General features: G+C 41.0%; 1 protein-coding gene across 1 annotated transcript in view; it reads left to right on the top strand.

The window, feature by feature from the left end:
• LOC119416251 (membrane-associated guanylate kinase, WW and PDZ domain-containing protein 2) overlaps window positions 1-27,771 on the top strand; it is a 112,271-nt gene that overhangs the window by 22,524 nt on the left and 61,976 nt on the right. The window contains exon 2 of the mRNA XM_037683460.1: window positions 11,618-11,734. Within this exon, the coding sequence (XP_037539388.1) occupies window positions 11,618-11,734 (117 nt within the window). The remainder of the gene's footprint in view (window positions 1-11,617; window positions 11,735-27,771) is intronic.

Below are 27,771 nucleotides of genomic sequence, written 5' to 3'. Positions count from 1 at the left end.
GTTTCTGAGAGTCATTACCAATACACACTCGGAGTGGTAACAGACAGCACAAGGTCTTTGTTTAAAACTAAGTGGTGGTCAACTATCTGTGTGTAAGCAATATATTTTGTTAACCACTACACACATTTTACTGGAATTCTCAGAATATTATCATCAACTATACTGTACATTTACTATTCATTATTTTTAGGAGTCAACTCAATTTTAAGATGGCAGCCACGACTAATGGACCTTTAAAACACAAAAATGGCTACAACACAATCAGTCTAACAGATCTTCATGTAAAATTAGGTGTGGAAGTAGTGGAGAGTAATTCACAACACTAACTTGTAATGATAATAGTGAAGTCTTTAAAGAAATGTCATTTTTAGTCGCCTGTGAAAGACGGACGTATTATGGTATAGTCTCTATCCATTTGTCAATACGTCCATAAACTTGCTCTTGTCCCGTCCGTAACTTCTGATCCGCTCAAGAACATTTAATGAAACCTCATAAAGAAAAGCGTCATCACTAGACAGAGTGTCACATAGACATTTCACCACTCCTGCTTCAAGGTCATGGTCACAAGTCAAGGTCAAATGTTATACAAGGTCTTTACATTTCTGGGCCATTGCTATAGACTGCTGTATAGTAGTTTGTCGAAGGACGTATGCCATATGTGGTACTCTTGTAAATGTAAGAATTTTTTTTTAATTGATCATCTGAACACCCCTACCTCACAGTGTGGTAGCTGGTTGGTGGCGTCTCCCTGGGATTATCATGAGTTTTAAATACATACAAGTGTAAAACACACCTTGTGCTTGTACCGTGTGAGCATGCAGTTTGGCGAAGGACGTCTAAAGGCATGCATTCCTGAAGCGTCACTGCGATGTTGTTTGAATTCCACAATTTAGCGTTTAAATTTTGTCAGCAGACAAAACGCAGTGAATCAGTTTGCTCAAGAGCCCTCCCCCTCCTGCCTCAGCTTCCTGGTAGAGTGGATATGTCAGACCTAATTATGCCTTCCTAAATCAAAGAAAATGGCTCCTGTTGGCGTCTGCATCTGTATTCTCCCCCTTCGAACCTCAGTTTGGTATTCATACACACCTGCCCGGTGAAAGAGCCGAGAGCTCAGAAATATGTTCTGCACAGAAGAAACACTGACATCATTGAAGATCGGAGCCTTTTAGAGACACTTCTTGTCATCAGCAGAAAACAGTTTAACTTGGACACCATGCAGGTAATCAGCTTGACAACTACTATTACTACAATTTAGGTAATTTCTGTGTAGTCATTTTCATGGTAAAATAAAAGGCCTAGCATTTTATTTAAGAAATGCATATCACCCGCCTCTATCATTCCAGAATTTTAGACTAAAATTCTCTTACTTGGAGAAATGATGGATGTAACTGTTCTTATCTAACCCTGTAAATAACAGGGAAGACAGCTTGAAGTTAGATTTGTATCATTTACCAACCTAGTCAAAACCAGATCTTTAGTGTGTCCTAACATGTAAAAACCCCAGAACTGAAAGAGAGTGGACTTTCTTTCTGTTTTCCCCACAACTGTATAATGCAGTATACTCATGGGACACATAAATGTGAATAAATCTTCTTGCTATACAGTTAAACTTGGTATCTTCGCCTGTGATGAAGAAACAGCAGCAAACACAAAGAATGACATGAAAATAAATGCTAGCATGGTAAAGATGGGTCTAAGGTCAAGCTAGTACACACACATTGTGTGAATTGTGTGATGGTAGGATGGAGCGGGAAATGGATAATAAATTAGGGCTTCATCAGTAATGAGGGCGTTGCTTTGGTCAGTCGTGGTGAATAAAGAGTTGAGTCGAAAGGCAAAGCTCTTGACTTGCTGGTCTGTCTACGTTCCAAGCCTCACCTATGGTCATGAGATTTGGATCATGACCAAAGAACTAAATCCAGGCTAGAAGTGGACAAAATAGGCTTGCTTTGTACGGTGGCTGGGCTCAGCCAAAGAGATAGGGTGAGGAGCTCAGTCATTCGGGGGGAGCTCGAAGTAGAGCCACTACTTTACTTGAGATGGTTTGGGCATTTGATTAAGATGCCTCTTGGACACCTCACTTTGGAGGTTTAATGGACATGTCCCACTAGAAAATACCTCTGAGCAATCCCAGAACTTGTTGGAGAAATTATATACCCTCTTTGGTCTCAGAATGCCTCAGGTTTCCCCAGGAAGAGCTGGAAACTGCTGCTGGGGAGACAGATGTCTGGGTTTCTCTCCTGAACCTGTTGCCTCTACATCCAGACTACATATAAGGGTTAGAAGATGGAGATGAAGATGGAGTTTTCATGCTGCTTGATTAAGATCAGGCTGGACGCTGTTTGTCAGAATGACATCTTGTCAAAATAAATGATGGGCGTTGAACTTTCCTGCTGAAAGCCCAGAGGTCGGGGTTTATGATTCAGTTCGCCGCTCCCTGAAGGGCAAATGCCACAGTTATTGGACAGAATTAATGATGAGCTTGTTTTGTAGTTTGCAGTTCTGTATTTTAAATTGTGTAAATGTCATAACACATTAGCCACACACAGCTTGGTTATAGATTGCTCATGATGATAAGATATTACAGAATCATTTAGCCTAATATTTGTGATCTTGAATTTGTTTCTAAGGAATATTTCTCAGTAGTTCCACGTAACCAAAACAGGTTACTAATATTCCTCAAAAATACCTGAAATCATATACCTGAAATCAGGTCTCTCTTGTAAATGAGTCCTCGAGGCTCAATGGGATTAAGCTGTCTAAATAAAGGTTGAATGAACCTGCACACAGTGGGGGACACAGTTATGCAAATCTGCTAATAGCTAATATAAGAACACATTTTTAGTTTAGTGGTATTAGCTTCTGCTAAATTAGGTTTCGCCAACGTAGTCCACTAACAAAATTCACAAGCTTGTTCCTGTCTGTTGTGGGTGTGTCTCAAAGAGTGTGTTGGGTACGCTATAGACTTACGATGTGACAAGATGTGATTGGTCAACGCAGAAGCAGCCAGCTGAAGGCACGCTGTTGGCTAACTGTGTATACACATGACAAGACTTAATTGGTCAACGCAGTGGAGGCAAGCTGAATGCACACTATAGGCTTACTACGTGTGCACGTGACAAGATGTGTTTGGTCGATGCAGCAGTAGCTAGCTGACGGCATGCTATTGGCCTAATACATGTACATGTGACGAGATGTGATTGTCAATGCAACAGCTGCAAGCTAAATGCACGCTACTGACTTACAACGTTCACACATAGCAAGACGTGATTGGTCAGTGCAGTAGCAGCTAGCTGATGGCATGCTATTAGCTTATTACGTGTACACGTGACAAGATGTGATTGGTTGACACAGCTTCAGTTGGAAGGAGATGCAGACTAAGTGATAGTCGTCTTAGCGGTTTAGCGTTAGCTTCCGCTAATTTTATTCTTGTTTACCTTTTTAGCAGTTTAGCGTTAGCAAAGCTATCTTTTTAGTTTGTAGAATATGGGTTTGCAAAACTAACTTTTTGGTTAGCTGTGCCCACCACTGCCCACACAAATGTGAATCTCCTGTACAACCAACATCCTCTGCCTTTGTTCATATGGACTTTGCTGCAGTAATTCACCTCCTGCTAAGTTTCAGAACTAGATCTCTTCCTCAGCGGGGGTTCTGATACATCTGAAGAATGTCTGTCTCTGTTGAACGTCTTTCATTATGATGTCAGTCGCTTCTGGACTCTTAATTTCAACACAGACTATTGCCTCTTACAAGTAGATTAAATAGTTGCAGTTTACCAGCTGCAGCAAATTCACTCAGCATTGAGTAAGTTCCAACTAGGTTTGTCACCATTAATAATTTAAAGCGTAAACGTTTGTAAAACAGGCTCTTAAAGTGCTGTTGTGTTCATTTTTTGGTTCAGGCTTTTAATTAGCCGATATTGAGCTACAATATCAGAAACGCCACAATGTTCAGTTATAGCTACTAAAATAACTGAAGGCCAAGTGATCATTGAAGAACTGCATACCACCGGCCACGTTTTAGACTAAGATCATATGTCGAGAAGTGAGTTATAGTTGTTTTGGTCCAGCTTTGAATATAATGTTACATACACACAATACGTGCTGTGACTCTCAGCTACTACCAACGAGGTTTTAGCTCAGTATCTGTAAAGTTGATTGAGTTACAGCCTTTTCTGTTTGCTATGGTCACTTGTGACAACTATCATAAATCAGGTTAAGCCCAGAATGTCTTCAGTTGTAGATGTACGTCCTATTATGATGTTTTGAAAGGTTCATTAAAATCAGCCCAGTGGTTCATGAGTTATTTTGCTAACAGACAGAATTGACTCCAAAAGTTTATTGGCGACATTTTAAAGAGAACTTGCACGTCTGTTGGCGTTCAGTATTCAAAGGATTCAAGGATCCGAAGTGTTCATTGTCATGTGCACAACTGGAAACATGTGTCCCTGAGCAATGAAAATCCTCCACAATGATTGCCAAGCAGACGAAGAAAAATATTTGCAAATAAGAGGAAACCAAAAGTACCAACAAAGTAGAATGTGCAAAAAGTAGTATAAAATAAGATTTAAAAAAATGTAAATGTGCAAAGAGGTTCATTCGAGTGATAGGAACATTCATTTATTTAAGAGTCTGATGGTGCTTGGAAAGAAGGTGTTCTTGAACCTGGAGGATTTCACACTTGTGTACCTCCAGCCTGAGGGTAGAAGACGAATAGTTCATGTTGGGGGGTGAGTGTGGTCCTTGAGGGTGGAGGAAGCCTTCCTGTGGACTCTGTGGTGGTAGATGCTCTGCAGAGAGGGCAGGAAGTCCTGGTGATGTTCTCCTTGGTCTTCACCACTCTCTGCAGGTGTTTGTGGTCCAAGGCAGTGGTCCTGCTGTTCTAAACTGTGATACAGCTGAGATGCTCTCAACCACGCAGCTGTAAAAGTTGCTGAGGATTTTAGGATTTTTTATTTTTTTCAAACAGGAAGTTGGTCCCAGCAGTTCTTCCTTTGATTTTATCCTCAAATGGTGCTCCTATTGAGTTTGTCCATTCCTACAAATATCTTGGTATCTTGGTCGATTCAAATCTCTTTTAAGCTTCACGTAGAAAACCTCGTAAGGAAACTGAAAGTTAAACTGGGTTTATTTTTCAGAAATAGATCCTGTCTAACTCTGAATGCTAGGAAACACCTTGTAACTGTGACTTTCCTTCCCTCCATTGACTACGGTGACATTATTTACATGAATGCTCCTACAAGAACCCTGCAGATGTTGGATGCTGTCTATCATGGTGCACCAAGATACATAACTCTCTGTAACTATCGTACCCATCACTGCACCCTGTATTCACTGGTTAACTGGACATCATTAACTTCATGCAGACTCTCCCACTGGTACATTTTCATCTTTAAATCACTTCTTGGTCTGCTGCCTTCATACATCTCCTCCTACATGTCTCTGCGTGAGTGCAGCTACAGCGTGCGCTCTCAGGACATTATTACCTGCAGTGTTCCCTCAGTGAGGACTGAACTAGGCAAGAGGACCTTCTCCTACTCTGCTCCTGTTTCCTGGAATATTTTACAAAAATATCTGAAGCTCTCGACCTTGACCTCTCTAAGTGGCTTTAAACAGCTGTTAAGTTCCTGGCAAAAACCAACGCAGACATGTTCCTGTTTTTAGTTTTCTACACCACTTTATAATCTATCCGTTATTTTTTAATTACTTTTCCTTTTAAATACCATTTTATGTTCACGTGTTAAAAAGTCATCACTCTGTTAAAATCAGGTCTCTCTTGTAAATGAGGCCTCGAGGCTCAATGGGATTAACCTGTTTAAATTAAGGTTGAATGAATGAAAAGGTGGCATTTCAAATTTCCTCAACTTCCTCAGGAAGTAAAGCTGCTGTTGAGCCTTCTTAACCAGCTGTGTGTTGTTCACAGTCCAGGTGAGGTCAACGATGTGAACGCCCAGGTATTTAAAACTGCTCACCCTCACTACCTCAAGCTCTGGGATGAGCAGTGGCTGATGAGGTCTCCTCTCCTTCCTCATGCCCACTATCGGTAAATGTGTTGGGGATCAGTCTCGACTACTGCCACGCCGAGTTTTACCTCAAAATCTTTTTTGTGTTTTTTTATTTTTTTTTTATATATAATTTAGCTTTGGTTGCCATCTTGACTTAAGAAGCTGATCAGTTATAAATGTGCATTCAGTAATTACTTTCTATACGTTTGATTAAAATTCATGAGATATTTTGTTAAGATGCTCTGAACTACACATCTGTAAAAGTTGCTGAGGAGTTTAGGTGGCATTTCAAACTTTGATTATGTACAGTGGTTCATAAGATATTTAGCTAACAGACACTCAGACATAGGCGATATAAACAAAACAAACAAATAAAAAAACTAAAGCAGAAAAAGTGAAATACTGATTATTGATGGAAACTGTTCAACAAAATTAAACAGTGTGAATATGTCTTTTTTTTGTTTGTTTGTTTTCTCTGCAGAATTGTTGCAACTGCTACAAACAGATAATTGTCTGCAGCTGATTAAACCTACAGTGATGTTGATCAGGTGTGTCACAGCACCTGATCTCAAAAGTGTATCTTTTCCTCCCTAAGTGAAATTCAGAATTTATCAGATTTTGTGATAAATCTATGCTAGTTTTTGTGCTGCATGTATGGATTTAGGGCTTTTTTTGGTTTTATGTAAACACAATTAAAGGATTATGTGTCATTATGTGCTTGGGTTGTATTTGTAAAATAAATCAATAACAAAGCAAGAATAAAGGAATGCATGTCGCCCGCCGCCTTCCAGGCCAAAATGTCCTTAAAGTGCTCTGAGTGCTCAGAGCACATGTTGTGAGTGACTCTCAGCTACTACCACTCCAAATATTAGCTCAGTTTGTGTAAATCAGACTGAGATTTACACAAGTGTTTTTTTTTAGGGTGGTTAGCTGTGGCGGCCATGTTGAATTGTGTTGACTTCAGTTGTAGATGTTCATGCGATGATTACTTTGAGAGTTTCATTAAATTTTGTTCAGTGGGTCATGAGATATTTTGCTAACAGCCCGACATATGAACACAGATATATATAACAGGAGAGTCGATGTGAATCTCCTACTTTCATAACAGCATGTCGTAGACATGTTTGGTACTTTTTACTTAAATACTGGTATTTTAATATTTTTGGTGTATCCTATCAAGTTTTACTCCAGTACTTGTACACAAATGAGTAATTAGATCAGCTCCAGAACGTCCAACAGAACAAATGGGTTCAACGAATCGAGGTTTAAGGACAACTCTGCTTCTTTTGTGTTGCTAAGCAACAGCATCATGTTGTGTACATCAACAATATACACATTTCTCTGTATTAAAACCTGTGTTCCTGCCTGTTCCTGGGCTTTTCTTTACTATGGGAAGTTATCCTTTTACACAGTAAAGGAAGAAGTACTTCCTGGGCTGCAGTAATTTAGCTGTGTGGGACTCTTTGTTTGTTTTCTTGTGATGTCGGCTTAAGTTTATGCAAAGCTCAGAAAAATGTTTTCCAAGATTTTTCCTCCTCTGGTTGGTTGAAGCAGCCACCAACAAATTAAGACAGCTGTGAAGTTTGCTCCGTCAGGTTTATTTTGCTTTTATCGACCGCCGCAGAAGCCAAAAGTGAAGTGATAATGTTTTTGCTCTGTGTGTATGCATTAATATGTCTGTGTATTTAGCAAAAATATCTCATAAATCACTTAGCAGATCTTAATTAAACTCTCAGAAACTATTCATTGGGTTGACATTTACAATGGATTAACTTTAGGTGTCAACCTGATTAAAGATGGCCGCCACAGAAAATTGAACTTTGAAAAGACAAAGCTACAGATCGATACCAGGTAGTAGCTGAGACCGATCCCCAACTTCCACTTGAGTGGTGGCTGACGGCAAAAGACCTGCGTTTAAAACCACAGCACTAAATTTAGGAGAAAAAAACTCTTTGTCTGTTAGCAAAATATCTCTTGATCCACTGGACAAATTTTAACTAAACTTTCAGAAAATAATCATCGGATGTACATTTACAACTGATTAACGTTTGTAGACAATCCAGTTCAAGATGGCCACCACAGTTAACTAAACTTAGAATACACATAAATAGGTATATTTCTGACAGTGTAGGAGGTATTGTGCTCAAATTAACAGTGGTAGTAGTTGAGAGTAGTTGCATGAGATAGTGTGTTCAAGGTTTGACCCAAGCGAGCGATATGCATTCCTTGCAGCGCTGCAGCTGGTAGATGTGTTATCCTGTCAGAGCTGTGTGGTTAAGGCAGTTTGTTTTCTTTAAATATCTCCCTCCTCCACGCTCTGATCTGAGCTCTCAGATCATGTGTTTCTCCTCTGGTGTTTGTTTATGTCTAGTATTTTTGACCAAACCTTTGCTGAAGACGAAGCTCGAGGCGTCTTCACTGGCATCTGCAGCTGTGAGCTCATCTGCCTGGTGTGTGTGTGTGTGTGTGTGTACCAGTGTGACATATGCTGCTGCATCTTTCAGTCTTTTCTTCCTGCTCCGTGACGTAAACACAAAGTCAGGGCTTGGAGAGCATCTGGTGGACGTATTTGAGGAATGTCAGGGAGCATCTGCCTGCAAAAATGGAGACGCACGTCTACAAACGCACGCATAAAGATTTATTTTCTCCTGTCAGTCTTTTTTTCTGCACACACTCAGTCGTCCCTCCCACACATGCACAGGCTTTTCGGTGCAGTAACGTCAGCAGCAGATAGGGGCTGCTGCAGGATTGTGGAAGCTCCCTGGCAGTTTTTTTTTTTTTTCTTAAAACCCGGCATCCCACTGGTACATCTTCTTTTCCTCTCCTCTTTTTTTTTCCTCTTCTCCCGACGCCCGTCGTCTCTCTCCATCAACCCGTGTCCCTATGCCTCTCTACCATCCCCCTCCTTCGCCCTCTTCTTCTGGCATTAAAATTGGCTGCGGCCGGTTCCTGCGTCTTGGAGCATCAGTGGAGGAAGCAGCTCGGGAAGACGGAGAGGTTCCATCAAGGTAAAAGAAGACGTGCGGTGGTTGGCTGCGAGGCTAAAGGACGCCTGGGAGGACAGACTGTCAGAGGATTAAAACCTGTGGAGGAACAATTTTTTAAAAATCAACGTCTGGGCCAGCTGCTGATGAGGTGTCTAGATCTCACTGCTTCTGTCTTCACTGTCTCCATCTTTCTGAACACATACGAGTGTGTGTGCATGATTTGTGTGTGTGTGTGTGTCTGCATGCCAAACACAGAGCCTGTGCCTGAATACAAAGCATGTGGTTGGACATTTATCCATCTGAAAATCTCAGCAGGATGCTGATGAGGATTTCATCTCGTCCTTTGTTTTTACTTCCTCTCCCCTCTTCTCCTTCCAGCCTTTGCACAGAATAAATGCTAGCTAAAATGGTGTCAGTCTCCCCAAGCTGCTCCAAACAAAGGATTAATTATTTCAGAATCAGAGTCACCTGTGTCAGCATGCCCGTGACCAAATTGTGCACGGAGGCCCGATGAGTTTCCGCTCCGGTGCCGTTCTCTCTGACAGGTAGGCGCTGCATTAACTTGTAGGCCCAAGGCTGTTGTCTCAGTTTGGCAGGAGGTCAATAGAGTATGCATGACTGAGGAGACATGTTTGTCGTTTGTAAAATGCACAGCGTGTAACCTCATCCCCTCGCGCTTGTTGGATGTGGTACTAGTGCATGTCGGATGTTGTGTGGAGAAAGTTCTCCACTCGTCCTCCCGGGTATCTCTTGTTCCAGATGCAGGAGGAACTATTTGTGGACATCCTCCCAGACACTCTTCTACCTTCACTTGTGTCATTTTGTTTCACACCAAGGAAAACTGCTTAAACAGCATATAATCTACAGAAACAGAGAATAGGGGGAGGTGTTCAAGCTGTTGTCCTCTGTAGCCTTTGTCACCCAGTCTGCTGACACTGCACATGAAGCTCCAAGGGGATCACTGGTTTACACAGTGGCCATGACATGTGTGTGTTTGTACCTCTGGTGACTTTGCTTTGGTGCGGAAATCATTGCGAGCTTTAAACCTGATTAAGGCACAAGATCTAATCTCTTCAATACCCTCAACATCTAATTTTCTACTTCCACTGGTTATTACAGAAACATAACATCGTTAGAGTCATCTTCAGTTTTAACCTTCTCTAAGAGTTGTGAAAAGCTGCTTTACTTTTAATTTTTGAGTGATGCCTGAAAAATGCAACTCGAGATGAAACACACACTGCAGAAAACGTTAGCATGCCTAGGTTGTGTTTTCTCCATACTATGTAAAACAATAAAAAAAAGTTTAGTTTAGCTGTTTAGAAGTAGGCTTATGATGAAATGTTATGAATAATTAGTATCTTACTTGTTCTATAAATAGTATCTTACCTCCTTGAAAAACCTAATTTTGGAGAAAAAGTTTAATTCTGTCTGGACTGACAAGCTAACGACTTCAAAGCTAATGCTATTTTCTGCAGTATAAAAAGCTAGTCTGGTCACTTTAAAGTGATTTTCTGTCCAATAGTTGTCAATACTTTACCTAATCAGACAAGGCATCAGACATCGTGCACGGACTGTGGAGAAAAGGGCCAACGTTTTCATCTAGGCTAGGCTAATGGTTAGCATTGCTCTCTACACAAATTCTGCGTAGTAACACAAAAGTTTGATTGAGAAAACGGCTGCAAACTCATAAAATGTAAAGTATAGATGTTTAAAATCAGCTTATGGAGCATTCCCTCACAGCAGCATATCGTTTTTTAATAAGTTGTTACATAAGCTTGAAAAATTAGTAACAACGGCTAACCAAGTGAGGCTAGGCTATCCTTTAGCCTAGCCTTGAAGAAGACTTCTCAATATGTTCTGTGACTGATTTCATGGCTGGTAAAGTACTAGTTATTGATAACTATTGGACAAACTATCACTTCTCAAATGATTAGCCCATCTCTTTAATATTTTACATAGTTCCTTGATCAATAGAAATTTTGAGACTCCAAAATGTAGTCTTAGCATAAGACCGAAGTTGATTGCTGTAGTCCTAAATAAACATTTCTTAGTGTTTCAAGCACTAATTTATAAACTTTAAGACAGAAGTCAGTTTAGTATTATGTAGTAATTCCAGCTGGAATATTACAACATTCCAGCTGGAAAAGCCCCAGGCTGCAGCTAAAGGGCTACGGCTAGTTGCTGCTTTTTACACTTAAAAACAAGCACAGACTTTATGTAAAAATCACATGATGTGAAATGTACAGTATTAAAAAGGCTGATAAAATAGTGTTTGTGTGACGTACTGTGTGATTATTTAGACTTTTAGGGTAGCGGCAGTCCACTTGAGTCTCTGTGTCACTCATATTAGCCGTTAGCTCACGCATCTGGTCAGAATAAAACTATTTCTTCAAACTGAGGATGCTTAAAGAGTTATATGTAACAGGTAAGATGTCAATTGTTTTTAATCTTTTCACAAAGCTCACTTTAAAGTGTCAAATCTATCACTTGGTGGTCACGCTTTCTGTCTTTGGGAACTGAGTTCAGTGGAGCTCATTTCAATAAGTGGAGAGCTTTTCATCAAAAACCCTTCTTGTACGGCTGAGATGACTCACACTAACCTCTCTCCTTCCGTCTTTGTGTTTAGGGGGGGTAGTTGACAAAGATTTGCGGCACTACCTCAACCTGCGCTTCTCTAAAGGCTCAGTGGACCACGACCACCAGCAGATCATCAGAGACAACCTCTACCTCCGCACGGTTCCCTGTAAGTCGCCCTCGTTTTCCTTCTCCCGGCGTTGCGCTCCTCTGTTCGTCTTTGTCCATGTTCTGTCTTTGTTTTTCCTTAAGTACCACTCTTCTCACCTCCTCCTTCCTCTCGCTCAGTTGTGCCTCAGAAAGTTGCACTTTCTTATTTTTTTTCATCATGCACACACGCTCCCCTCCCTGTCTCGCGCCGTCTATCCCTCCTTCTTTTCCCTCAGTCTGAGGTTTCCACGGCAACCACCACCTTGTCTGGAGGTTTGTCGTGATGCCCTACACCCCCAACGCACACAGATTTAAAGAGATATTAGTGATCTGATTGTTGTGTTCATTCCATCTGTGCATCTTGGACAAACACACATTTTGTGTTTGAGTTTCATTTGTGTCGTCAGGGTTTTTTTCTGCTGTGAGACGATGTCATGTCCGTGGCTGACGTTGAGCTCCATCCTCAGCTGTTTCTCCTTCTGTCAATTCATCAAGCAGCTCATGAATCAGTTCTGGTGCTTCCCCCTGTTGACTGGATGCTACACTGCTCCTCTTGAGCTAAAATGTAGCGAGGTAGTAGCTGAGAGTCATCCCTAACACTTACTTGTTAGATCTCATCTACGGTTTGACCAAAGTGGCTACAACTCGTCAATTCACGACGTTTTTAGTTTAAAACTCTGGCTTAAAAGATGTAGGGCGATATGCATTCTTTATAAACTGTGACTTAAACTCATCTGACGTGTTTTGGATGCTCTGTTAGTTTGCTGAGTCAGACTGCTGAATCTAGAGCATTAAAACAAAATGGAAAAAAAACAAAAAACGAGGCTGGTTTTGACGTTTCTGACACTCGTGTGTGCTCAGCGTCATTGTCTGCCGGTGTGCCGAGCCGCTGACACAGAAGTGAGTGTTAGTTACCATCCTGCAGCTGCTGCACACTTCCTGAGCCTCTTCTCCCTCCTGTCATCTTCATCTCTTTGCTTTCGCTCTCTTTCATGTTGTCCCGGCGTCTTTGATTTCCCACTTCCCTGCGTTTTCTCTCCATTTGACTAGTTTTAATTTTAGCTGCCCCTCAGCCCCTGTCCCTTTGCTGCTCCTCTCCTCTGCCGTCCCCAGACTCGCACGCTGTGTTTTAGTGCAGGCCGACTGACAGAGTGACGGCTGCAGTAATGAGAATTGGCTAAACCTCACCCCCTTCTCCTTGGTAACACTGAAGGACGCCATGTGCCTGTTTTGCGCACATGATCCCTCCTTTTAGTCATGGTGTTTTAATTACAGCCACCCTAAAGCTTTTATGAGAGCGAGAAGACAATTATTTTGTGTGGTGATTTAGTAATACTATATAATTAAGTGCCTATCACTTTACAAAGCTTTAATGAAGATTTAAAAAACTCAGTAGACCTCCTGCACTTCAGCTTTGGATTATACATTTGCTGTGTTGATTTAAATTTAGTTATTTGATTGTTGATCAGCATTCAATCTGTTGTTCTCATTTTACTCTGTACACATTTAGTAATCTAACTACAGTACTTGTATGCGCTTTGTACTATTGTTCATACATCAAATTGTTCAGCTCACTTAAGAGATAGGTGCCATGACTTCTGGTCTTTGCAACTTTTATGCTTTTAAAAATACTTAACTTTATTTAATAAATACTTTATCCATAGAAATACACTGAGATGTCCTCAGTTCCTTCAAAAACTTTTTCTTTGAAATTGGCTTCAACAGGCTTGTTCTACTTTTGTCTTCTTATTTTAGTCACTGGTCTGACACTGTTTATTTTAGCTACCATTGCCAATCGAGCCTTTTAGCCTTTAGCTACTGTTCAGGTACTTTGTTTTAAGCTAGTCTTTTGATACTTTAGGTTTAAGCTAGCCTTCTGACATTTTTAGCTTTTAGCTAGCCTTCTGGTATTTTTAGTTTTAAGCTAGCTTTTTGTTACTTTTTGATTTTAGCTAGCCTTTTAATACTTTTAGCTAGCGTTTTTACATATTTCTTTTAGCTTTTAGCTAGACTTTTGGTCATTTTCACAGCCATTCCAGGTCTCGCTTATAAATGAGTCATCGTGGCTCATTGGGACTTTCACCTGTTTAAATAAAGGTTTAATGAATAATGTTAATTTAATTTCATGCTTTTTATGTAACTTTAATGGTGATACGTGACTTATCTGTGCTGCTGATTATCTCATGCTGCTGATTATCTCATGCTGCTGTATTCATTCGTATCCATCTGCTCACCACAGACTCATGTTCGGGCTGCTGTTGTTACGCCGTATCGTTTTACATTATTAGTGCTTAGCGGATATCTTAGCTCTTTTGGCGTGCCGTTTGGTGTTAGTTTAGTGTCTATAGTGTATATCTTAGATCCTTATATACTGTTTCTTTTTACATTTTATATTTTTGCTATTGTTGGGTGTAACTGGGACCCTGTGTACATAATTTCGTTCCACTTCATGTACCACATGTGATGAGAATGACAGTGAAACTACTTGAACTTGACCTTCATACATGTAGCTTTTAGCTAGTCTTTGCTACTTGAGCTTTTATCATGCCTGTTGCTACTTTTGGCATTTAGCTAGCCTTTTGATGCTTTTAGCTTCTAGCTAGCATTCAATACTTTAATCTAGCCTTTCGATATATTTGGCATGCTGCTTTTTATAATTTGGCTATTAGCTAGTGCAAAGTATGACACGTCTGGCTGTTAAAATGGCTTTAGCAGGCGTTTTGCCCAACCATCAGAGTGACACAGCGTCCTTCAGCTGGTTAATGAACATCCAGGCCCATGATCCTGAACGCTGCTCGGCTCACGCCCGGTGGGACGGTTTGTTGTTGTGGTTTGAAGCGTTAGAGAATCCATGTTTTGTTTTGTTTTTTCTTCCTCCCTCGTCTGCGTCGCTCTGACCGTGCTGTCAGTGCGGGTCTGTCAGCTTGACGAGCAGACGCCACTCTGCATCTCAACATGCTGTCAAGGACGTGGGAGGAGGTGTGTCTGGCTGTCGGTGTGTGCGTTTGTGTGAGTTCGTTCAGCTAGAATTCTGTTGTGCTGACATCAACCACTGCATCCTGTTACATCATTTCGCTCAAGGATTGCCCTGCTCTCACCCTAAAAAATAATAATCCCAATGTAAGAATTTGCTGTCTGATATGAATAACTTTGTGTTTTGCCCCTAAGATGCCTTCTGCTGTGTCTCTGTTCTCATGGTTTATATGTTTGAAAGTTTATTATTCACATGCACTCACCTCCCAGCAAGCACAAATGCCAAATGGAAGCACGATTATCTCTGCAAAGACATACATGCTCATATTTTTGCTATCATTGAAGATTGATGTGTAAAATGACAGATAATTTGGATTTATTTTTTTGGTGGAGGAAAAAGGTCCAAAAAGATTGGGACTGGTGTTAAAGTGACAAATTTGCAGCCTGTTTTCTTTAATCAGCACAAAGTATTCAAACTTTTCAGTTTTTCTGTTGTAGTACATGTCAGAGAGCATCTTCTGCTGATTTAAGAAAACGAGAATAAAGTGTCAAAAGAAGAATAAGATCTAAATTAAAGGTTTAGCGTTCCTCCTTTCTTGCCAGAAGTTTAAAGATCATCTTATCCTGAGATGGGATGTACATGGAGTTGGAGCTGTTTTGGTTGAACTTTGTAAATGGTATTTTGTGTGATCTCGTACTGTGAGGCAAACCAACCTCATCCTCGGCCCAAACGAACGTTCGTGAATTCATCTGTTTGGATGTAACTGTAGTCCGGGTCGAGACTGAAGCTTCTGCTCGTGTTGAAGTATAAAAATCACAGCACTAGCTAGTGATAAACTACATCAGATTCAATGAGGAAAGCATCACAGTATAAACATGTAACTTTTTCAATCAGAAAAACACAAATGTTTTTATTAATCATCCTTGTGCAGCGCAAAATCTGTGAAGCCGACAGAGATCCAGCCGGTTATGTGACGTGAATTAGCTGTGGCAACTATTTTGAGAGGAGTTAATCCCAAAAGTTTATCGGTTGTAGTTGTGCATCCAGTGGCTACTTTGATAGTTTTATTAAAATATGTCCACTGGTTCATGAAATGTTTCGCTAACAGACAGCCAAAAAGTAAATAGGCATTGGCAAAAATATGGTTGCCCTTTTTGACTTCTACAGTGGGCGATAAAAGTACATGATGCATCGAGTAAAGTAAATAGACTGGGGGAGGGAAAGAGGATAAAATTGGACACGAATAAAATGGCTCTGCAAGTAGATGGAAAAAGGGAGGATGAGGGGAGGAGAGGAGTTAAAATGAGGTGTAGGAAGGTCGGGAAAGAATAGGGTGGATAGTGTAAAACGAGGCAACGTGAGAATATGGGGAGGTGCGGGGAGTAGGGGGGCGGCCTTGCACTGAATGGGGGTAGAAAGAGATATGAGGGAGTCTCGTAAGTAATTCCCAAGAGAACCATCTCCTCTCCTCCACTATACTCCGAGCCATCAGTAAAAAGGCTCTAAAAATAGCTCCAACAGTGAGCAGCACATTTCTCTACTCAGATAGCCTATAAATACATGCAGCCTCTGTCACTTCACATCCACCGCTCTGGACGCAAGCCGCCCTGCAGCTCCGCAGCCTCTGAAAGGGAATCCTCCGGTGAAGACTATGGAGGAGGAGCCCATAAAGATGGTAATGAGGAACATGGCCAGGAAGCTTCGTATGGGGATGACGCACGTAGCGGATAATGATTGCAGTAATGAAGATGGCTCTCATTACGATGTGAGGAAATGATGTGGGGAAGACGACGGACATCTTTTACCCCCAGTCTGTGCGCAAGAGATTTTAATGCACAAACCTGTAGTGCAACATGTGTAAGAAAGAGTTCTTCAGATTTATAAAAATTAAACAAAAAAAACTGGATGAATAAACTGTTGCAAAGCTAAAAATATTAAACAGTACTGATATTTTGTGTATTATTGGCAAAAGGTGTAAAATATGCCTGGTTTGTTGATATTCGTAGTCACGAGCAGAGTGCATTCAGGTGCTTGAAATCCTTGAATGCTTGATTTTTATTGGAGTTTTTCCAAAGTTCTTCACTTGTGGATGAAGCGTTTAAAAGTTGTAGCTGAATTTAAATCAAACGTTTGTCTCCAAATCTGCCAACCTGAATGCGTTTGTGTAGTTGGCTGGCACTCGTTTTGACCTTAAAATGCACCGGTACGATTTGCCTCAAAACACCAGAGGCATTTATTGAGTCGTTGGCTGTTTATAAAATACCTGTCAATGGGCATCAGAGTATTTGTAGCATACATTCTTGAAGTCACACCCAACAAATGTACGTATTTCTATCACTCTGTCGAGCCTGTGGCACAGTGTGCAGCGATGATGGGAAAAGTGTCTTGGTGTAGAATAAGAAGCACTTGGTGTTTGAAGGACACAGATGATGTGATAGAGGTCATGGTTCTCAACTGGAAAACGTGGATTGTTATTCCCAAGTTTGATTCGAGTCTTTGCTTAAACAAAAATATTTAAGGTATTGATTCATCAGGGCTTCATCTGCAGTCATGAGGACTTTGCTCCGGTCTGTCATTGTGAAATGGGAGCTGGACCAAAAGGCAAAGCTGTTGATGTGTCCATCATAGTTCCAACTCTCACCTAAAAGAATGAGATCCTGTCTAGTGGCTGAAATCAGCTTCCTTTCGAGAGCTTCTGCTCCTTCAAACCAAAAGGAGTCAGCTGAGGTAAAATGGGCATCTGATTATGATGCTTCCTGGGCGCCTCCCTCTGGAGGTTTTCCAGGCATGTCCAGCTGGAAGGAGACAGGTACAGATCAGAACTTGTGGGGATAATGTCTTCTCTTTGGTCTGGGATCCTCCAAGAGGAGCTGGAGTGTGTCGCTGGGGCAGAGGGATGTCTGGGTGTCCCTCCTGGACCTATTCCATGGATAAGTGGGGAAAAAAAGGATGGATGGACCTTTTATAGAGTCTAAATAAGGTTAAAGGGTGCTGTACTGTAAGTGCATTCTTTAATTATTTAGCTTCTGTCTTCTAAAAGGACAGAGACTTTGGGCACTCAGAGTTCTTTTAGGGTTCAAATGGACCAATAATTAAATGAAATAGAAACTGGATTCATTTGTGTGAGCAAAACAACCTAAGGCATTTATTGTGTATAAAGCGTGTAATGCAACTAATAAACAGAATTACTATCCCAGAGCATTATTTTGTTAGTTTAATAACATAATAACACATATTTTTAGGGGTCAAGGAAGTGAAAGAATCACCTTGGGTTTACACGTTCTGTGAAAGGCTGAAAAAAACCTCCTTTTAAAACAACTCAAATATATTTCTACGTTTAAAACACCTCCTTTTTATGAACAATGCTTTGGAAAATAATTATTTTTTTAATATTTGGATCTCCTTGACAAAAGCTGTGCACAGTAAACGGTCTGCCCCGGTGACAACATTAGTGTCTTCAGTTAACGCTTTACTCTGTGAAAACGTGATACTCGTGACGTACCACGCAGTTTTTCACTAAAATATAGTTTTTTTTAAATTGGGTAAAGATTTAGGATTAGTGTGGTAAACATGCACAGATGGTTTATTCAAGTTGAAGAAGCTAGTCTTTGAAATATCCACATCCAGTCACATTAACTTGAAAATAAATTTCAACCAACACAGAAGTAAAGTATGAAATGAGTCATTTGTTTACCTATTTTTGAAACGTATGTTAGTCTGACAAAATGAAAGCCATTATCATCTAATTTAGAGCTAAAGAGCAGAAAGACGAGTTTTTCCTGAGTGCCCCCCACCCCCCGAGCTCCGTGCTGTGGTTTGGTCCGAGTCCCCCTCAGTCAGTAAAAATCACTCACACACTTCTAAGACCTTTGGGCTAATTGACCTTTTCTGATAAAACTGACTTCGACTTGGATTAACTTTGCTACTGAAGTAAAATCAGACGGACGTTTGCTATAAATACACTCTGGGACAAAATCTGCTCCTTCAAGCAAACATTCAGTCATTTCATCTGTAATTATCTCCTCAGAGACGGAAGCTGTCGCTGAGATGCACCACATTCTGGAGTCTGTTGGATTTAAAATATATATATATTTTAACTTTAACTGAAGAACAACCTGTAATCTTGAGCCCAAACATTTGTTAGAAAACTTCTGCTGTTGGATAAATCGACGTGTAAATACTTATCGCTATAAAAGGAGGGCGAAAATGTAATTTTCTGCGTTTTGTGCATGTCTGTTAGCAACATTATCTCATGAAGCAGCAGAGCAATTTAAATGAAATGTGCAGAAAGTTGTCTCTGGATGCACATACTGCATGTACTGCTGATTATCTCATGCTGCTGATCCCATGCTGCTGCTGATCTCATGCTGCTGTACTCATTCAAACCCATCTGCTCACCACAGACTCATGTTCGGGCTGCTGTTGTTATGCCACATTGTTTTACATTTTAGCATATATCTTAGTTCTTTTAGCGTACCGTTTGGCGTTCGTTTCAGCGTTTATAGATGCTTATTCACTGTTTCTTTTTATACATTATATTTGGCTATTTTTGGGTGTAACTGGGACCCCGCGTACATAAATTTATTCCATCTCATGTACCACATGAGATGTTAATGACGATAAGGTTTACTTGAACTTGAACGTCTACAACTGATTACCTTTTGGAGTCAGTCCAATTCAAGATGGCCACTTCAGCTAATTGACCTTTGCAAACACAAAAATGTCTGTAACTCAGTCAGTTTAGTAGATATTGAGCTATTATTTGGTAGTAGCTGAGAGTCATCCATCCATCCATCCATTATCTTTACCCGCTTATTCCATTTTGGGTCACGGGGGTCGCTGGTGCCCATGTCCAGCAATCACTGTGCGAGGGGCGGGGTACACCCTGGACGGGTCGCAAGTCCATCACAGGGCCACATAGAGACAAATGAGACAAACAACCATTCACTCTCTCACTCACACCTAGGGACAATTTAGAGTTACCAATCAGCCTAACATGCATGTTTTTGGTCTGTGGGAGGAAACCGGAGTACCCGGAGAAAACCCACGCATGCACGGAGAGAACATGCAAACTCCACCCAGAAAGGCCCCTGGACCGGGGTTTGAACCAAGGACCTGCTCGCTGAGAGGCAGCAGCTCTACCAGTTGCGCCACCGTGCTGCCACTGAGAGTCATCCTCAACTATATATTAAAAGCCATACACATTGGACGAGCACTTTTTCTAAAACTTTGGCATTAACTGTTGAGGTCAACCCTGTTTGTTAGCAAAATATCTCCTGAACCAGTGGACAAGTTTCAATGAAACTTTCATAACATGGTCATTAGATGTACTTAACTTTTGAGTCATGCCATTATAAAATGGCCGCTACAGCTAACTGACATTTGAAAACACAAAAATGGCTTTAACTCAGCTTTACGTAGATGGAGCTAAGCTCAGGTGTGGTAGTAGCTGAGAGTCATTCACGACTCCTACTCTGAGGGTTAACAGATTGTAAATTTGCTTGAGGTTGTGACGTTATTTGGGAGATTTAACCATTAGGACTTGAATTTTCTCTGTCGTTTCTCAACACAAATTGGTTTTAGTCTAAAACTTTGACGTGCGAGGCAGCAGGTGATTCCTTTAAGGAATGCTTTTTTTAAATTATAACTTCCTAAACGGCCATTAAAAGACAGTGACAGTAGTGAAATTCTCTTTATGTCTGCATAAAACACATTTCAGTTATTTTTATCCAGTTAATCGAATAGGAATGAATACATTTTCGTCATTTAGTTTCTGAACAAACTTAGCAAAAGTCCCCAAAACAATGAAATTGGGATTACAAAAAAAATCCTAATTTCACCTTGTTTTGAACTCTTGAGCTTCAGACACGTGCATCTTGTAGGAATCGTGGCTCCGTGGATTGTTCAGTGTGTAAAGTTTCGTGCTTGTTGAGGGGCCCTCGGCTGTAAAGTAGGACTGGATAATGACGGCGTGGAGCGCTGGCAGTTATCTGAGGATGTTTTGTTACGGTGATAATAGCTCCAATCAGTGAGCTGATAAAGATAAGAGTCATTTCTTGCTGTGGAACGACTCTGTGCACAAAACCACTCTTTACTTATGAGTGTCTTTTCCCCCCCCATTCTGTTGAATTGATTATTCTGTTTGTGTGGTGCGATTTAATAAACCGAGCTGATAAATGAATCATATGAGTGTTGCATGTCATCCAGTGTGTGTGGAAGGGAGAACTGCCTCATCCCACAGGGACTCTTCTTAAAGGGGTGGTTTGCCTGCTGGCTTGCTCTTGTTAAAGGGCTGCCTGACATGCTTTGATGTGGTTCTGTGCTCCCTGCCGTTTGATTGGCACCACAGATTAATGTTGTTCCACAGATGAAAGGAAACAGCCAGGGAACCGTGTGAATTGTATAAAACCACAGCAGCAAAATATCGAACGCTCGCTTAATGAATCGGCGGCGTCTGATCTGTTATCGTGAAGCTCCGTACAGGTGTGGTCATAGTTCTGATTCTTGATCTTCTCGCTCGGTTTCTAATCCCAATCTGAGATTTCTGAGAGGTGTTTGTTTTTCCTCCGTTCGTGGCGCCTCTGTGATCAGATCTTCAATCCGTGAGCTGCACCTTCCTGTGACGGTCGGCAGCAACCCTTCTGAAAGCTCGACTGTTTGCTCTCGTTGATCTTTTCTCCTCACAGAAGACCAAATCACACACCAGCTCTCTCTCTCTCTCTCTCTTTATGTGTGTGTGTTGGTGTGTGTGTGCGTGCACCATCATGCCGCCCTCTGTTGTCCCGTGTCTGTCAGCTCTGCAGACTAATAAAGCTGCTTTTCAGCCTATTGCTGCTGATTCCCGTCACCACAGGAGACACCTCAGTGCTGAAGTAATTCCTCAGTGTCACACTGATTCCAGCTCCGCCAGATGCAGATGTTTCGAGCTGTACGGTTATTTATTTTTGTTTTTGCTAAAACCGTCATGGAGGGGACGCCACAGGTGTAGGACGTTTCATTTCAGGGCTGGAGTTTTAGTTGTTCGTTTGAATTAGTTAATTCTTTAAAACCAATAAAAGCAGTCTCTTTGTTTACAGCTGCTGACAGTTCCGTCAACTCTGAACTGCCGGGGGAAAAAAGCGTCCGCGCATCCGACAGGAAGTACTCGCTTCCGAGCTAACACGGTTGTTTTCAGGGCTTTTAACAAAGCTTTTCGAAAAGTTAAATCGTTTTAATTTAACTTGACTTTAAACAGAGGGACTCAAAGATAATTAAGGGGTTTAGCCTTCTTTTTGAAGGAATGCACATTTCAGATTAAGCTCATCGTTGTGCATTGAGAAGTTACACATTTTTAGCCATTTTGGTCAAATTTTGTGATCTCACACAATTTGTTAGCACTTGAAGGAATTGTTGTAAACGACTCTCAGCTACTACCACACCCAATTTCACCTTAATATCTGTAAAATTCACCGAGTTGTAGCCGTTGATGTTTAGGCTAAGGTCGATAAGCTGTGGTGGCCATCTTGCACTGGGTTGACTCCAAAGTTCAATGAGTTGTAAAAGTACAAATAATAATCACTGTCTGTGAGTTTCATTAAAATCCATCCAGGGGGTTATGAGATGTTTTACTAAAAGACAAGCGTTAATGCTGCGCAATGTGCTGCTCTCAAAGTATGTGTTGGAGAAGGCCCTCAGCTACTACCACACCAGACTTTATCCCAGTACATGTACATGTATTTATGTTAAGTATATGTTTCCTAAGGACAGTTGGCTGTGGTGGTCATCTTGAATTTGTTTGAGTCTAAACAATATTTATTTGTGGATGTACACCTAATTATTACTTTCTGAAAGCTAAAAGATATATAGTGGTTCATGAAATATTTTTCCAACAGTACAGACAAATAAACAGAAATGTAAAATATTGTCTTGTTTTAGCTTTTTGGGTAAAGCTAAAAGGTGTTCATCTAATTTATGTAAAAGTTCAGATCATGTAATGTCAAATAAATGTTCTCATTTTAAAATTTAGATTCAAATCATGTTTTGAAACGTATGCATTTTTATGTTTTCATTAATCAAAATGTCTTAACTAACTTTCTTATACAAATATTGAGCTAAAATTTGTGTCATAGTAGCTAAAGTCATCATCAAAATGATGTTCATTTTGTAAATAAATTATAAGCTGTAATTTAACGCAGTTCATCCAGTAATGCCTCCAAACCCCAGAGATATCAGTGTTTCTGCGTTGTACCCGTCGAGTTGATCAGACGAGCTCCAGTGTTTCCTGGCTGGGACCAGTCACTTCGAGGAGTTTCTGCCGGTTGCCTAGCAACTGCCCTTTGCTGAGAAGCACCTAATCCACCGACACAGCAGGTCTCCTGCATATGGATTAAACAAACAGGACAGGTGCGTGACTTTTAGAGACAAGACAGTGGCTTCATCAATTTATCAAAGACTTTGGAAGACAGATGAACATATTGGCCCAAATGTCAAACAATTAATTTTAACACGAGTTTAATTTAATGTAAAAATACTGATTAATGGATATACAAACTGGAGTGTATAATGGTGTATATAATATTGGCTAATAAATAACGAGGTAGAGCTTCTTATTGGCTGCCGCCAAAATGCAACGGTAGACCATAATGGTTTCCCCATGCTTATGTGTTTGTATGTGTCTGTTAGCAAAATATCTCGTGAACCGCTGACTCTTTTTTTAAAGAAACTTGCAGAAAGTACTGGATAATCATTGGGTGTACATGTATCAGTGATTAACTTTAGCATACAACTTAATTTAAGATGGCCACCTCAGTAATCTGACCTTAAAAACAACAACAAAAAATGGCTAACACTCTGTCAGTTTCACAGATATAGACCTAAAATTTATTATGGTACTAGCTGACAGTATTTCACTTCACATATTCCAAGTGGTACTCATTGTGTCAGATCTTTGCTTAAAACTTTAGCCATTGCTTTTGGATTCAACCATGTTGAGACCATGTTTGTCTGTTAGCAAAATATCTCAAACACATTTAATAGAAATTTTCAGAAAGCAAGTTTTGAATGAAAATTTTCAACTATTTTTAAAAGTCATTGCAATTTAAGATGGCTGGCACAGCTACTCAAAACTAGCCAACTCAAAAATGACTACATCTCAGTCAGCTTTGTAGATATTGTGCTAAAATTTGATTTTGCAGTAGCTGGGAGCCTTTAGAGCATCATCGTGGCACCTTATATCTTCCTTTAAGGTTTTGATCCAGTGGTGTAGTCTACGTGATACGCGGGCATACGGAGTATTCCCACTAGAAAAGCTGAAGAATTTCAGTATACCCACTTAAAGTACCCAGTGATACATGACGTATCATCAGGCACGAGTCATTGATACGTTCAACAGCAGCTAAACACTTCCATAACAATATATCGGTATGCAGAGCTTATTTATTACATTCACGTATCCAGCAAATTATTGCATAATTAATACTTCTGTATGTACTACTTAATACTTGAACATGTTTTGCTTTGATACTGTTTTATAAATCATGTAACATGTTTTTAATACAAAGCCAACTGTTGTACAAAGCTTGTTGTTCATTTATTCAAATATAAGCATCAGAGAAATTTGGAAATGTTTAATATGCTTAAAAATCGTATGATAATACTAACTTTGGTTTCTAAGCACAGTATATGGACTGACTGTGGTAAAGCTAATTTTATGTTAGACGTTGGACATTCACGCTCCGTGGCTTCAGCGGTGTCCAATGTAAAACTAACTTTACCGCGGTATACCCACTAGAAAAATGGAGACTACACCACTGCTGATGTCATGCTAGTCAGGATTACTGCCCGCAACACCTAAATGCTTTGCCTTTAAGAGAGCAATCAGCGAACTCTTATAATCACTCAACATGGCTAACAGTCCTCATGATGTCTCCAACTCGAGTGATTTCCAGGAGATGTGACATTCAAGTTCCAGAGTAGCTCCCATCAGAGTCAGACCTGCCCGCCCAGACCTGAACCACTAGGAGGTAACCAGGTGTGAGCGCTCTGCGGCCAAGCTGTGACTGTAATTTATTGTTGTGCGATGCAGCGACTGGAGCGATGCTGCGTCAACAACCGTGCACGCAAAACTGCGTGTCGTGTTTGACATGAGCGTTCCTTTCATGCAGCAAACGTAGACATAGCTGCTCGTTGCCATGGCGAGTCTGTGTTGCCAGGCGCTGACACGTCGCAGAAGTAGACGCTTCCGTTGGCGCGTTGCAGCGCCGCCTCTGCCGACCGGACTTTTGTAGTGTAAATAAGGACGCTGGCTCGTACCTCGCCTATAGACCTGCTGTCACACTTCACATCTGCCAGCCGGGATGGAGGAGAAGAGACGAACGCTGAGAGCGACTGAGATTTAACACCAGAGTGCAAGCCAGAGCTTGGAGGAGGATGGGAGGATAATGAGAGGAAGGGAGTGTGGATTAAAAAGGACAGAGAGAGAGAGGGGAGGGGTGTAATGGGGACAGAACATGGGAACAAATGGATGCAAGAGAGATGAGGTAAATTGGAAACAAGAGGAGGCCAATTTAAAACAGCAAGACGATCAGACAGACGGTCCTCACGTTCCTTTCTGCTCGCTCAGTGCTGGAAAAGATTACTGGTAAACAAGAAGAAGGTTTTAAGGACAGTGTACTTTTATTGTTTGCTTTTACTGTGGCCGTAAAACCGACTCTCCCTTTAAATTTAAATGCCCCCTTTTAGTCACTTCAGAACTAGACTGTTTTTAGGAGCTGCACAAATCACTTGAGTTGGAGAGTCGTACAGTTTTGGAAAAGTGGATGCGTGTAAAGTTTAAACAAATACCGAATCCAACGATTTGCTAATATACATTTTATTCAGAATAGAACATAGTAACATTAGCATGTTTAAACTAATGAATAGTAACTTTTTTGTGGAAATGATAAGAGTTTAGAATTTGGTGGCAGCAATACATCTTAAAAAAATGGAGACGGGGGGCAACAAAATGCTGTAAAAGTTAAGTGGTATGAGCTAGAAACAGCTGGAGGAGCATTTTACAATCAATTAGGTTAATTGGCAAGAGGTCAGCCAAAGCACTGGGTATGAAAAGAGCAGACTCTAAGTAAAGATGGGCAGAGGTTAAGTCTGGATAATCTAGAAATAGTGGAACAATTTAAAAATAATGTTCCTCAACTAAGCTTTGGGAAACGCTTGAACAACCCGTCGTCTACAGTTCGTAAATTCAAGAAGAAATCTGTTCAAAGGACAAGACTTGAAGTCAATGTTAGGCCTTTGGGCCCTCTGGTGGTACTGCTGTAAAACCAGGTCTGATTCTGATTCTGCTCAGGAACACCTCCACAAATCACTGCCTGTAAAAGCAGTTCACAGTGCAATCCACACATGCTGCTCAAAGAAAGGGCTATATGTGAACAGCATTCAGAAAAGCTGCCGTCTTCTCTGAGCTAAAGCTAAAACTGAGGCAGAGTGGAAAACAGTTCTGTGGTCAGACAAATGGAAATACGAAATAGTTTTTTGACACCATGGAGCCCATGTCCTTCATACTAAAGAGGAAAGAGACCATCCTATGTGTTATCAGTGCCCAGCCTCTCTGGTAGTATATGGGTACATTAGTGCTTATTGCATAGGCAGCTAGCTTACACATTTGGAAAGGCAACATTAAAAGTATATACGTGTTTTAGAGAAATACGTGCTCCCATCTAGACGACATCTGTTCAGGGAAGGTCTTTCATGTTTCAGCAAAGCGATGCTGAGCAGCATCCTGCTTCCATTACAACAGCGTGGCTTTAAGTCCAGGTGCTGAACTGACCTGTCTGTGGTCCAGAACTCTCACCACCTGAAAACATTTGATGCATTATAAAACAAAACAATTCAGCCAAGACTGTTGGAACAGCTCGAATCCTACATGGACAACATTCCCTCCAAAGCCTCCAGCAGCTCCTCAGTTCCTAAAGTTTACTGACTGTTGTTAAAAGAAGAGGGTAAACACGACACTGTCCCAAATCTTTGGAAATGCGTTGTTAAAAGTCAACATTATCTAAAGATAGTGATGTCTTAGTTTAAAGGTTTGCTTATGATGTATTGTGAATAAAATCTGGGTTTATGAGATTTGCACATCACTGCAGTCTGTTTTTATTTACATTTCATACAACGTCCCAACTTCTGTGGAATTAGTTTTGTGATCTCTGCATGAATCGGATCACTTTCTCCACAGATGCCAAAAAAGAAAAAAGTTTGAACCCTTGAGGTCTAAACTGGAAAGTAGGAACGGTTTTGGCTCGTTGGTTTGACAGACGTCGCATCCAGCAAGGTTAAAGAGGTGAAACCAGCAGCAGACAGTTGCTGCGTCTTTCCTTTTGTGCAGCGTGTGATGTTTGGTTTGACGCTCATTACGCTGAGGAGACAGGTGTGCCATTTCATCTGTATTTTCATGGATAAATTCCTGCTCTGAGCTCACCTGGGGATTACTGTGTCACACCTGTTCTGCTCCTGGATAGTATTTTTAGTTCCTGTTGGATTTTGGGTGTAACAACAGGCTTTGTAATAAATCCACTGGGCTCCCAGGACATCATGATGCAAGTGATGGATGAGATGCTGTGAGACACTGAGCTGAGCCGTTCACTTTTATTCATCTGGGTTTATTACAGGGTCCAATTAGCGCCCAATTGTCCCACGTACTCCTGCAAATTTATCACAAAAGCTCTGACTCTCAAAACTTTTAGAGGACATAATTATGTCTGTGCTCTGCTCGTATAGATTAAAGTAATAAGTAATAAAATCAAGGAACCTCCCACCTTGCCACCTCTTTGTTCCCACACATACTCACGCTGAGACTTTATTGGACCGCCTCTCTTTATTATGATAATCAGTCCATCGATAGTCTATTTTTAGCTCCGGATCTCCACCGCTCTGCTTTCCATCTCAGCGACTTCCTGTGTAATTATACAAAAATGTGCACGAGTTCATGTGTGCGTTCACTGTCAGGCTGCCGTTGATGCACCGCCAGGTTGCCCAATCACATTTCTCTCCCCATCATTTACTGCCCCCCCCCCCCCCCCCCCCCCCCCCGCCCCCCTATAGGTCCCTCC

Source organism: Nematolebias whitei, chromosome 10 (assembly GCF_014905685.2).
Source record: "Nematolebias whitei isolate Nwh7 chromosome 10, NemWhi1, whole genome shotgun sequence".
Taxonomy (NCBI): Eukaryota; Metazoa; Chordata; class Actinopteri; order Cyprinodontiformes; family Rivulidae; genus Nematolebias; species Nematolebias whitei.
This window is presented reverse-complemented; position numbering and strand designations above follow the sequence as displayed.